The 13,203-nt window shown below is 43.6% G+C and overlaps 1 protein-coding gene across 4 annotated transcripts in view; it reads left to right on the forward strand.

The window, feature by feature from the left end:
* The window catches only part of REV3L (REV3 like, DNA directed polymerase zeta catalytic subunit), a 948,974-nt gene that overhangs the window by 722,340 nt on the left and 213,431 nt on the right, over window positions 1–13,203 (forward strand). For all 4 annotated transcript variants that reach the window (XM_069234598.1, XM_069234599.1, XM_069234600.1 and 1 more), the window contains exons 21-22: window positions 5,621–5,739; window positions 9,201–9,342. In XM_069234598.1, coding sequence (XP_069090699.1) covers window positions 5,621–5,739; window positions 9,201–9,342 — 261 coding nt within the window. The remainder of the gene's footprint in view (window positions 1–5,620; window positions 5,740–9,200; window positions 9,343–13,203) is intronic.

A 13,203-nucleotide genomic window follows, 5' to 3' on the forward strand; every position in this document is an offset into this window, starting at 1 on the left:
GGACTGGCCTGAGGGGTGGACACACCTCTCTGAATACGAAATTCACACCATCCATACACCAAATGGGCCATGGGGCACAGGGGTCTGCATCTCCCATCTGAGGGAAGCCGGATCTGCATAGCAAGGGTGGTGGGCTTCTTTGAAGCACAGCCTGCCTTGTAATGCAGATTTGCAGGTCATCCTTTTGGGAGGGACGTGTTATCACCCCTGCTAGATCAGGCTTTGTTCCTTTCCGCCCACGAGCAAAGGCTGTCACCCTTGGGGGACATAACCCTGTCTGTTGGTGGCAGGTTTGTTAAAACTAGTCAGCCAGCACACGGGTAGAGAGTTTCAGGGGGCACTCTCAGGTGCGCTCTAGATGCATGTATTATTAAATCCATCACTAGCTTTAGTGAGGTTTATTAATATGAGATGTTTGATGCCAAACATCCCTATTTTCAGTGAAGCCATCATATAGGTGGGGAGCTAGTACTTACCAGTGTCCAGCACATGTACTTAAAATGGCTTCCCTGTTCACTCACTTGAGAATTGGCAAAGACTTAGCAGTGGCATATCTGTCCTTGTAAATATGTTCTCACATGTAATATAATGCAACCTGCCTTAGGCTGTCAGGCCTGCTAAGAGAGTGACTCACAAATATTGCATGCAGTGTCAGGGGACATAGCACACAGATTGTGTGCCATGTTGTATTTTCAGTTTTTAGAGCACCTTGTGACGCAGTCTGCAGTGGCAGTCTTTATGATTTTGGTTCTGGGTCCCTAAGAGTGGCAGAAGTTATGCTGCAGCTCTCAGGGACCCTCTTTAATACCTATGCCCTAGGTACCAGAGAAACCATTTACTAGGGCCTTACAAAAGGTGCTAAAGGCCTGGTCACTTGGGATCAAGTGAGCAGTGGTCTTGTTTTCGGGGAAAGAACACTGGCACTGAGGACCTGGTTAGCAGGAACCCATTGCACTTCAGTCAAAGCTTCATCAAAATCCAGGCAAAAAAGTGAGGGGGCTTCTGCAACCATAACCCAGTTTCCTACGGGGTAGTTTTGCAGAGTGTAGAGTAGCCTCGTGAGGGCGATCACCTTCAGCAGACCACTCTTCCCCCCTGAAAACTCCCATATGCTAGTGTGCTGACTGGCTGAATTTCACCAGTCTGCCACCAACAGATGAGTTTCTGATCCCCAAAGGTGAGAGCCTTTGCTCTCGGGCGGTAAGGAACAAAGCCTGCTCTGGCAGCAGTGTTAAAACGCCCCTCCCAACAGGATGACTTTCAGATCTTCATTCTAAGGGAAAGGAGCTTTATAGAAGCCCACCGTCCTTGGTATGCAGATCTGGCCTCCCTCAGAAGGAAGATGCCGACTCCCCTGCCCCATGGCCCTTTTGGCACCTGGACAGGTGGGAAAATTAGCCATGCAGGAGGCGTGTTGCACTTACATGCTAGACACAGCTCTAGGGTGACCAGCCTGAAGTGAAACCCTAGCCGTAGAAATTCCACCATCTTGGGTGTAGTGGAATTAGGAATTCTGGGACAGGGTGATGCCTACTCCCAAAAAGGGAGTGGCTTTCTAGGGGGCATAGTGACCCCAGGGGTAAGTAGTCTATTGGCTACTACTCCTCACTCTCGTTAATGGCCTTGAATTGAATATTTAGGGGACCCCCTAAGACCAGGACCTTATATCTCCCCTGGGCACAACAGAAGTGGACAGAGAAGACTGCTAACTTGAGAACCGAGGAGCACGACTGACTCAGTGCCAACCCTGCCAGCCTGCCTGCTGCACCCATCCCTTGAGCCAAAAAAGACATGTCCTGCCGCTGTGCTGATTCCCAGAAACCCAGAGAGCTGCAAGTGCTTCACCAGTCACAAGAAAAGTCTCCCATGGCGCAGGGGGGGGGGGTGCTTCCCTGCATCTGCAGACACTGCTTGTAAAGTCTGGGACTCTGCCCTGTTGCCATCGGGCCCTCCAAGGGATCAACAAGCCAGGAGAAGACTGGTGTAGCCCATGATGTCAGCCCGCCACTTCACCGAAGTCCTGAGACGCTGACCCCTCCCGGAGGGTCCCTGTAAGTATACCTGGGGTACTGTCGCCTTTACAGCAACCAGGGCTTGCTGGTGTGTCCCTTCTGGAGTCCAACAGCACCAAAGCAGGTCGAAGAGTGTGAGGATTCACAAGGCCATTCAGGAGGGTGGCTCCACTGCCCTGTTTCTCCTCTTCACCAGGTACAAAGACCCAGAGCAAGTCCCTGACCACTTCGACCTAGCACCTTGAAGCACTTCTGCACCCGAGCCCCACACCGAGTCCGAGAGAGTTGATGGTGCCCAGGGGTCTTGAGTCCCTCTGGAGCTGAGCTCAACCGTGTGTTTGGCCAGACTAGACTTCCAGTCGCAGCCTCTTTCTGCAGGCCCCCGCCAATTGCGAGTAACTCCAGCCCTGGCCTGATGCAAAAAGACACCACTGCACCTGAGCCCCACAGCCCGAGGTGAAGTGGGGACCGACTGTGTCCCTGCGTGCCAGAGGACCTCAAGGGTGGAGCCCCCTGTGGGTTCGCTTAGACTGACCTTCAAGTACAAGCTTGCAGCAACTCACCAGCTGTACCTTTTCCCATTAAAGTGAATTTGACACATGTTACTGTAACACACCTCTGCACACAGACACCCCAGAGCCTCCCAAGGTGACCTGTTGGTGTGACCATGGACCCTAAGTCCTGTAAGTCACTGTGAAGTGTCCGACGGCAGTACATGTTTTCCCCCATAGGATAACATTATTGCACCCAAACATTGCACCTTGTCAACTTTTGAAAACTGTAAAAATTAGTAACTCGAAAAGTACTCACCTGATTACAATGGTTTTGGTATCAAAATTTATATAAAGGTACGTGTTATTTTGATAAATTGCTGTCGGATTTCTTTCACTTACTGCTTATGTGTGTGCATTACATGCTTGGCACTACCCGCTGATATGCCTAACTGCTCTCCCACACCACAACAAAACAGCACTTGAGGGTGTCATTTGTGCCTCTGTAATTCCTCTGGGCTTTACCTCTTTTTGGTCCACTACATAAAGAGCCAGCTTCCTACATAATCCTACTACATACCAATGTTGACGCTGCAAAGTTCACCTTGGCCCTTATGTCTAAGGGGAGGGTGGACCTCAGCTGATGGCCTTTGCCAAATGCTGTATATCCACATTCAATGGGGACCTGCCATGATTGATATGTTAGCCTACTACTGTACCTCTCACCTCCTGGTCCTCAACGATTGGAAATATGGGCCGACAAGTGAGCCGACTGACTTACAAGCCTGAAAGACGGTTCATGTTTCATCCCCCGCTCAACTGCATCTACAGTGGCAAACTGCCACCGGCCCCGCTCCTCCCCTTAATGAGGGTAGTGCTGAAAATGTGGACGACAGCTCTGCGGGATCAAAGGTAGGGTGGCAGACTCATGCATGAGAACCCTCCTTGGTGGGGTTCCCACATATCAGATGTTTCACAACTAGTGGGCTTCCAGGTTTGGGACATGCTGGGGTTGGGTACCATGGGACATGTAATAATTTGCACAGCACTTAAGTTATTTACTTTCTTACAAGAAGACTTTGGATTGGAAAAATCCATATTTTACAGATACCTACAGTTCCGCCAATCAATTACCCCGTATCTACCAGGGCATGAAGAACTCCTAGAACATAATCCACTAGAAGCAAAACTGGCAGTGGATTCCCGCCCAGCTAAGGACCACAGCTCCCTCAACTAGAAAGCTCTAATGATCAATACCTCGTACTCCCTTATCATACTAACGGAGAAATGGGAGGAGGGGCTGGGGCAGTTCGAGGAGTGCAAATGGGATATTGCCCTCATGACCCCTAGAGAATCGGCGCTCACAGTGAGGTTTCACTATTTTCAGTTAAAGTACCTGCACTGTATATATTTGACCCCGTAGCACCTTTGGCGCACACTGTTTGGAGTTGCCCGATCCTCTTCCATACTTGAACCTGATTGAGAATGGACTGGGGGCTTGCCATGCCCCCAGACAACCAATCTTACCCTTAGTATGTCACTCTTTCATATTTAAATGATGAGGGATCTCCCCATGCAAAACTAATATATATCCGATTCGGCCTAGTGGTAGGGAACCACAAGATTGCTCCAATTAGCAACAGCCAATGGCTCCGGCCATAGAGTCCTGGAGGGCAGAGGTGGGCGTGCGTTGTCAGAGAAAAAACTATATATAAAGTTGAGGCATGCCTCTAGAAGCATGACAAAGTCTTTTGGGGGGTTGTCCAGCTGGGTGAGGGGAATGGGGCGGTTGGCAGAAATATCTTGAGAGTATGGGGATAGAAGATGACGAGCGTGAATCCGGTCCAACCATATTTCCAGGTGAAGCAGATACAAACAGGAGTGAACAAATGTTTGATCTTCTTCATTTCATTTTTAATGTAATTACAAAACTCAATAAACAGATTATCAAAAAAAAAGGCAGTCCCAGTGAGGTCTCGGTCACCAGCTACCCAAGCACAAGGGAGACAAATGCTAGGAGGCCGGCCTGCCTACCCCTGCAGCACTGGTGTCCCACAGCACACATCGAGAGCCCGTGACCCTGTCGGGGCCCGCGCTCACTGCACAAAGCAGGCAGGAATCCCGCTTCAGGCGGGTCGCACCACGGGCCTGGGAGCACCCAAGTGTCAGGCCGAGCCTTTTCCGTTGCCAGACCCCAGCCATCAGTCGAAGCCTCAAAACCGGCAGCACTTGCCTGCAAAGGTGTTGGTGGGCGCTAAGGGCAGGATACGAGGTTCCCCTCGGGATCCCTCGGCAGATTCCAGACAGCTCTCACGGCGTACCACGAGGCTCCTAGTGCCCGCAAGGCAGGGCGGGTATTTTCACTGCCGACCGCCAGCCGCAGACTGAGGGCCAGCCTCCTGAGTTGCCGAAGGTGGCAGAACAGCTGGCTGCACAGCAGCGCAAGTTTGCGCCTGCTATCTTTGCAAGCTGGCCATGCTTCCCGTAAATCAGGGCGCATGATGGTACAGAAAGAAGCAGCAATAAAAGGTACTCATTGTATGCTTGGCAGTCTAACAAATATAATATGGTAATGCCGAAAACAAATGGTATTCGTTGTTTGGGCCAGTTTAGATTCTGAAAATGTGCCATCACTGTAGGGTTGCAACGGTTGTGTTTTAACGCTGTGCCAGTGTATTACTGTGATTGTACCAGTGAGAGTTGTCCGCTTCCCAGCACGGTTTGGACTTGAATTAGAGACTCATACAAGATGATCAAGTCAAGGAGGCTTCCACTTGTGCACATTTTCTTTTTGTGTCTCTTCTGTATGTCATACCTCAATTCATCTGTGTATTTACATTGAGGGGAGCCTTCTGCTTTTTTAACATGATTTTTGCCCATGTCTATTACTTATTTTACCTTTTAAAAGGATTGTTACCGTTCTAATGTTTTTCTCCATAACATGCATGGAGTTTCTACAGGAAGCACGGTGTGCTTTATATATGTTCATGTATATGTTAATGAAGACATCACATATCTCACCTGATAAATTGATTAACTTTTGTACCAGAGCACAATAGTGCTTGATGTGTCCTTGCTTTCTAACTTGTTTTAAATGTTCTCCTTAAATTTCTCTAGGTTGCTCTGACCAACTATACTTTTGAAAATGTGGCTTTTCATGTTCTACACCAGAGATTTCCCCTCTTCACACTTCGGGTGTTGTCTGATTGGTTTGATAACGAGACCGACCTCCACAGGTACTTTTCTAAGTGGGGAAATATCTTCATGTTTTGTTTATTGAATGTAATGACAGGACTGTGAAGTCACCTACACATTTGTGATTTGTTATTGGATAACTGCAAGCTTGAAATGTAAAGGTTTCCAGGCTGTGCTACTAGACATACATTGGTTTAAATGCATGCTTTAGTGATCATGGTAGAGTTGCCTGTAGAGGTATGGGCCGGTGTGTCTTGCCATACATTGAATCATCATCCCCTCAACATGGACTCCAAAGATAGATGAAAGAATTTTAAGTTCCCACTTTATTCAAAATACATAACCATTGCAATACTGTGTGCCCCATTGTTTGAGAATATTACAATCTCCTGCTTCCCAGCTTACACACAATTGCAAATCTGTCGGCTTTGTACAAACTTGATTCAGTTATTTGCACTGTCCTCTTCTAATGAGCATTCAAGGTTAAACAACCTGGTCTTCTATGAGAAGTAAAAAAGATTATTTTTTTGTTGGTTTTGCTTCCAGTGTATTTTATAATAGTGACTATCTTTTTTCCTTTTGCTTTGCATCTTGTTGCAGCAAGTCAGTATAAGTTTTCCTAATTAGTGTTTTTCATTTACTTGCACCCTAGCCCTGGGAGCATAAATATGATCACTGGTCTCAGATGACCACCTTTGATAAATGTTTGCTGTTGATTGATGGAACCTCTGGGTGAACTGTCGCAATATAGGAGAAGACTGCATAAGTCTTAATCATTTAGTTTGTAATCATAGCCAGGGATTCCCAAATATAGTATTGGCAAAAGCATAAAATGTGGTATTGGGTGCTCTCAGGGGCTCATTATGCTGTGTTCAATTTGTAAAGAATACTCATTTCCACAGATTCTTCATCATGAACCCTTTCTTAGCCTTCATGCTGCTTCTGGATAATTTTTTTAGTCTGATTTATCGGTGCTGATGGTTCTACCATACATGACAAAGAGGGTCCTCAAAAGCACCAGTAGGTGGTGGTGATATGTTCCCTTTTTAATTGGTGCTTTGTGGATACTGGGATCTGGAGCTCACTTGGTGTCAGTTTTTTTCTTGATTTTTGGTGTTTTTTTTTTGCACAGTGTAGCTTATGAAGCCCTTGGGATTAAAACCCTCTTCCCAATGTCTCAGATGCCTGTAGCAGATCCCTATTCGTGCCAGGCATAGTGCATGCACAGGCATGCTCACAATAGATGTGGTTGTGTAATTAATTGGTTTAGTGATCGGTTTAGTGTAGTGTTTTGGCGACATGTCCGGATGTGCTTCACTGATTTCCATAGAGGTCCAGGCTAGTCTTGGGTATATGCCTTTTGATAGGCCATTCTTGTTTAGTGAGAAAGCTGACAACGTGATAGAAAGTTTCCAGCAGAATAGGGCTGCGGAGCATGCTCGCAGTCTGGTCTCTCTGGTGAGGCCTGTATACATTCTGTGCAAACAGCTGACTATTTGTACATGCTAGCAACCTACTGTGCAGTAATTATTTCACTTCTAAAGGTCTCCACACCAACAAACTAGTACTATTCTCATCCACTCCAACCATCCTAAAACTGCTTTTAAAATTGTGTCCAAAAGGTCCATAAGTAAGCTATTGCAGAGATGATAGAAGATTATACTGGACCATTGAGTCCTGCAAATGACTTGAGTGGAGCCTACTCCATCCTTAGGAATATCTTGATGAAATAAATGTTAGTCTTGTGCACAAAAGAGCATTGGTGTGAATTCCCTTCTAGAGTGAGTTAAGGTTGCCTTCTGATCTGAAATTCAGATACTGATGGACAGTACTGTTGCTATGTTACATATCAAAAAAGGGTCTACAAGATCATTGATAAACCACAAGCGGCTGTTACACCTGCATGTTCTTCAACAAATCTTCAAAATGTGGAGGATTCCAAAGTTCCAGAGGTTTATAAGTTCACTACATCTTCTTGGCCATCTGCCCACATATTGGACATTACAGCTACAGTGGGTAGTCACTCTGATTACTTTAATTCTGAAAAGATCGGAAAGGATGATACTTAAGTTGTCTTCTTAATTTCGGGCAGGTCTGTGGTTCTGGATGCATTTGAGTTCTGCATGGAACCTCTTTGTCTTCTTTGCATGGTTGAAGACATGCTTCTAGCAGATAGTTTCTATTTCTAACCCAAACCTGTGAGTTTTACTTCTGTTCAGATAGAAATGAAGACTCTCGTCTTTTATTCCTTAGCATCATATGGCTTGCACAAAGTTCTGGCAGCACTAAAATCTTCTAAGGTTGCCTACTCTTTGTGTTACTAGCTTGGTGTAGTTAAGATTTAAATCAATTGTTGTTAGTGCTGCCTCCTAGTGATGCTGCTTTGGGAATGTCTGGTCATGTACATGCTGCTGGGCAACATATCATTTAGAAGAATAAGTCAGTTAACTTCTTACTGGTGCATATATAATCTTCTTGCTGATTCCTCTTAGACATCCGCATCACCCCTCTTCCCTCCTTTTAAGTATTCATTAATATTCTTTCTTTTAATGTGATTTTATTAGCTTTTCTTTCCAAGTCCTTGCCTTTTTTTGTTGTTGCTGAAATGGACCTCACACATCCCTTGTTGGTATCTTCAAAAGACGCTTTGTCTCTTTTGAAAGTGACTGCATGCAGATCGTAGGTGGCTCCAAAACTGTACCAGCTGGCAGTGGTGATTTGAAAGTATTGAATAATAATTTGGATCCAGCCTGAAGCTTGGGGAAGGGTTCATGTAAGATTAAATGTCCATCACATTTCTTTGCCAAAGTTAAGTGACATATTAATTAAAGTATGCAGTAATTTGGCACAGTAAATGAGGGATTCATGAGTAAATGGAGGAATTTCGGATGCTCGTACAACCAGGTAGCCTCAACACCATTCCATTTGTAGAATGCAAGTGAGTGACAATTGTATACCCTGTTTTAGCTTACAATAGCTTTTGTAGAGACAGCAGAGAAAGTGGAAAGATATTGTCAACAGATGTGACATTAAAGGAGCATACAGTGGCCTTTTGCTGTATCGCTTAAGAGACCTTGGTAGTTGTTGAGTTTGTTGACCCATCTGTCAAACTCTCCTTCACTAGAGCCTTGACCTATAGCGTACAGACCTACTTTTGTATGTCAGTAGCTGGCAGAGCTACTGTAATTTGTCCTTCTAATACTCCCCTGTATTGCTGCAGGCAGTAGTCAAGCAATTATCTGTGACTCAGACTGAACATCTGCCCATTTGTTTTGCTTCCTCACTCTCCATCGAGCTCAGAAAGAGCAGAAGCACACACAACGGCAGCCCAGGAAAGATGAGCTCTGCTTACTCTTCAGGCATCTAGAGTGTGGTCAGACTAATGCCTAGTAGCATGTATTTGTTTTGTGTGATGAATTGCACCCTGTGCATAGCAAGTAATTTCAAAGTTTTCCAGCTCCTCCAGCTTATTCTTTTTTAATTGTATGCTTTTTGCCTTCAGATGGAAAATGGTGGATCATTATATCAGCCGCGTATGTGGCATTCTGCAAATGTTGGAACAGCTGGACCTGATTGGCAGAACCAGTGAACTGGCACGACTTTTTGGAATTCAGTTTCTGCATGTACTCACACGCGGCTCACAGGTTAGCATCAATGTATCTGGAACATTTTAAGCACATTGCATGCATCTGTCAATTATGAATCAAAGCCATCAAACCTTTAAATCTTTCTCATTAAAACAGCCTATTTTTGGCGTGGAATTTGCTCAGTGCTGCTGGAACCTGTAGTGATTTAAGCCTTTTTGTTGAGGTGTACAAAGTTAACTTACAGATATGGACAAAACCACTTATTTGGGCTTTTGAACAACGAAATGTTTTTTCTAAACATAATAACCCACACAGCCCAGCGACAGTGTAGACAATAGCAGAGCAGGCTTCCCTAGTGCACACACACACATTTTGGTTCAACACAGGCAGCAGTGCAATCTATCCTTTTGCTCTCTTAAGCAGACACTCATTAATTTATTCATTCTCTCTTTGATAGTGTACAGCAGCATTGCAAGTTTCTTTTACACACTCAGACACTAGCAGCACTAGAGAATGCTTCCCCTGAGCTTTATATGAGTTCCCTTACTATATTATTCCAAATGTTCTAGAGGGTGTATCTGGGACTTGGTATTCAGTACTTAAAATACCATCTGCAGTATTATTATCTATGTCTCAGCAACTCACATGGATATATTGCTAGGATGTTTAGAGGTCACATGGGCAGTGTCCCCTCTAGTTTTTTTTGTTCTTTGCACTGCAATAGAATGCTTGTGAGTGCACTTTTCTCAACCATGTGTAAAATCGAACATAGCAAGGATTCACTATGCATGCTATCATAGTAAGCGCAATACCATTTCTTATGGGGCAGGAGGAAAAAAGTGAGGTAGAAAAGAGCATCCACCAATATTTTACCTTGTAAAACTTAAGGGAATGCATTATTTACTCTGTCCTCTGCTGCATCTCATATGTAGCAACATTTAGAGGCTTATTTTCAGTTAAATCAATGGTAAGTAATTTTAAAGTAGATGCTAACCACCCATGCAGAATACATCTGTGTAGATATCCTGCAATGTATGGATATACAAATGTGTTCTAGTCTCCTAAAAATGTATCATGTAACTCTGAAAAAGTATTTTGGGCTAAGGTATTTTAAAGATCTCCAAGAAGATAGTATGGGCACACAGTTAAGATATCTCTACAGCAGTGGAGTTAAGAATCCTACGTCCTAAAAGTACATTGGTTGTAATTGCACTGGAATAAAGGATAGACAGTGTGTGTAAATCTATACTGCAGTGCTCTGTTAGCAAAGCTCACTTTCTATCATCAGTACAAGCAATTTATTTTCTGTGAGAAAAATGTTAAAGTGTGGCTGTAAAGTGCGAAATAAGGAAAGGCTCTATTATTTCTTACAAAGCAGAAAACTCTAAAAGTGAAAAGCATTTCTCCTTATCACACAGGAGAACAGCAGAATAAGGCAAGACTTCTTTGTTTGCCATAGAACAGATGGGCGGGGTAGTTGCATTATTCCCTATTCAATAGAAAAGCGGCAGAGAGTGAACAAGCATTTTTTCAATGTAGAACAGAAGGACGGTATTTGCTATTTATTCCCTGTAGAATATGAGAAAGGTGGAAATTCTGCATTAGTGCCCAAAGAAAATGGGAGGTAAGGATAATGGGAAAGTTGAAATGCAGAGTACATTGTGTATTCAAACTAGGATATAGAACAATCTACCTCTCCTGGACCTCTGCTTGGCACCCGGGCTACTATGCTGAGCACTTCTCCATTCTGACCAGCCGCCAATCATTCTGTATTCTGAAACGGCACGAATGACTCTGACTTGAAGTGTAAGAATCAGTCAAAAAGTGAACCGTGCTCTTTTGTGGAAGAGAATGGAAATAGACTTCTGAACCATACTGCATATCTTGAAATCCTGGACTACTGACTCAGGGAAAGACTATGTGTGTTCAAAATGCTATCATTGAGGTGCATGGCATCTGAAAAGTAATCTGTTGTTCTTAAGGTAGGTGAAGGCAGTGATAGTCACATAAATTAATAGTACAGATACAGGTACACATATAGATATGGTATCAGACTGAGATAAAGTGATATATGCACTTATTGAACATGTCATACTGATTTAATTCATGAAAGAACTGAACACACAACTGTGTCCTTTGTTGTTAAATGGGAGCTGGGAAATTGGTGGAGCTTTCTATCCTGTGGCTGAAGTGAACAGTGTGTGTAACCAAGAAGCCTGGGCTTAAATCTCAGCTTCCTCACTTGACCAAATGATGTGATCTTAGACAGGTCACTTTAATGTGCCTTATTTTCCTTGAATGACCAGTTTGAGAACACCATGAAGAAATTCAGTTCAGAGTATACTCCATACACAGTGTCACTCACGCCTATTTGCTTTAAAAGGCAATAATGTTGCTTCACAAACAACAAGAAGTATGGACACATGACCACCCAATATCTTTGTTAGTAGACTCACGGTAGTGTCATCAGGGGACAAAGATACTGTTGATTGTTTCAAAATTTATGTTCAGAAACTATTACTTTCAATGTAATGTTACTCTAGTCTCACAAGTGATTTATTCTAATGCATTAATGTGAAGCATGTACAGATCCTGAAGAAATAGCCTTTTAGTTAATTGGAAGGAGGCTTCATAGATTTTCAATGGTTTACATGCAAAATGTTTCAATGTTTTTGTGGCTGTGGCTCAGCTATCTCTATGAATATGCAGGCTTGCTTACCTCTAAAGAAACCATAACAACAGGGTATCGTGGTAGATATGCTTCCCAAAGAGAAACAGAAGAACAGTGAACAGCTGAAGCTCATTGTGGCTTCACAGGAGGTTGGTCTACAAATAGTACCATGTAATTCATCAACCTTAATTTTGCCGTACAGATGTGTGTGCAGATTATGATATCCTTGATATTGCTGTGTTCCTGGAAACACTGGTCTGTAAGGAACAGGAAGAAAAGTTAAATTATCTCTCTTTTTATTTTTCCGCAAGTTGAGAGCAGTAAACCATCACAGGTTGTCAGACCTGTGGATGTCTGTTTTTGCTTTGCATTGTGCTGCTTTTAGGTATGGATTTGTAATTGGTTAAGCAGTACTACTAGCATCAGTAAAAGACACCTCAATGTGACACTGCCATCTGACAAGGGACGATTCCTCACTCTTTGGACACATAAACAGAAATAAGTGTCTTTTGATGTCATCTGGGCTCTTCATGGTTCTCACTGAGAAATTACACAGCAGATCAAGGGGTTCTCTAATGTACACCGGGCAGGTACGGAATCTAGGATGCCTGACAGGTCATTTCACTCTGCCCGGCTTTCTAGGCTTTCAAAAGGCACATGATTTCTTAACTTGTTACCCACTCCTAACTACTCCGTGAGAAATATACAGAGATAGGACACTGATAATTATATATTTATATTAGCATTGAAAAGACAAGCCACATATCCTAATTTTTATTACTATAACTAGGAGTAACATGTCCCTTATTTTTTCCCATGGAGTGACATGATCTAAAGCAAGGGGTTTCAAGTTCAGACTTTTTATTGCTTGAAACTTGCTCAAGCCAAGTTCTCCAGTGAAATGTTTTTATTCTCTTAGCCTCCAGGTCACATATTTGAATCTTGGTAGGTCTGATAAAGCCTTTCATTCTTCTGAGAGTGATAACATATCTAGCATAATGCTGCATAGCAGCAATGCACACCATTTAAAATGCTAGCGAGCTTCAGCCCTGAGGTAATACATGTGACAAAAGAAATGATTTTCAATTTTTTTCCGTTATCTGCAGTGTTTTGTGTACTCTTGACTGTATCTCGCAAAATTATCCCAGATAGCACAATAGATAAAGCGTTATGCTTTACATGGTCTAAAGTTCACTCTGCTTTTCATCCTTTTCAGGTTTGCAAAACGAGTACCAATAAGTTATGGA

This window comes from Pleurodeles waltl, chromosome 5 (genome assembly GCF_031143425.1).
Source record: "Pleurodeles waltl isolate 20211129_DDA chromosome 5, aPleWal1.hap1.20221129, whole genome shotgun sequence".
NCBI lineage: Eukaryota > Metazoa > Chordata > Amphibia > Caudata > Salamandridae > Pleurodeles > Pleurodeles waltl.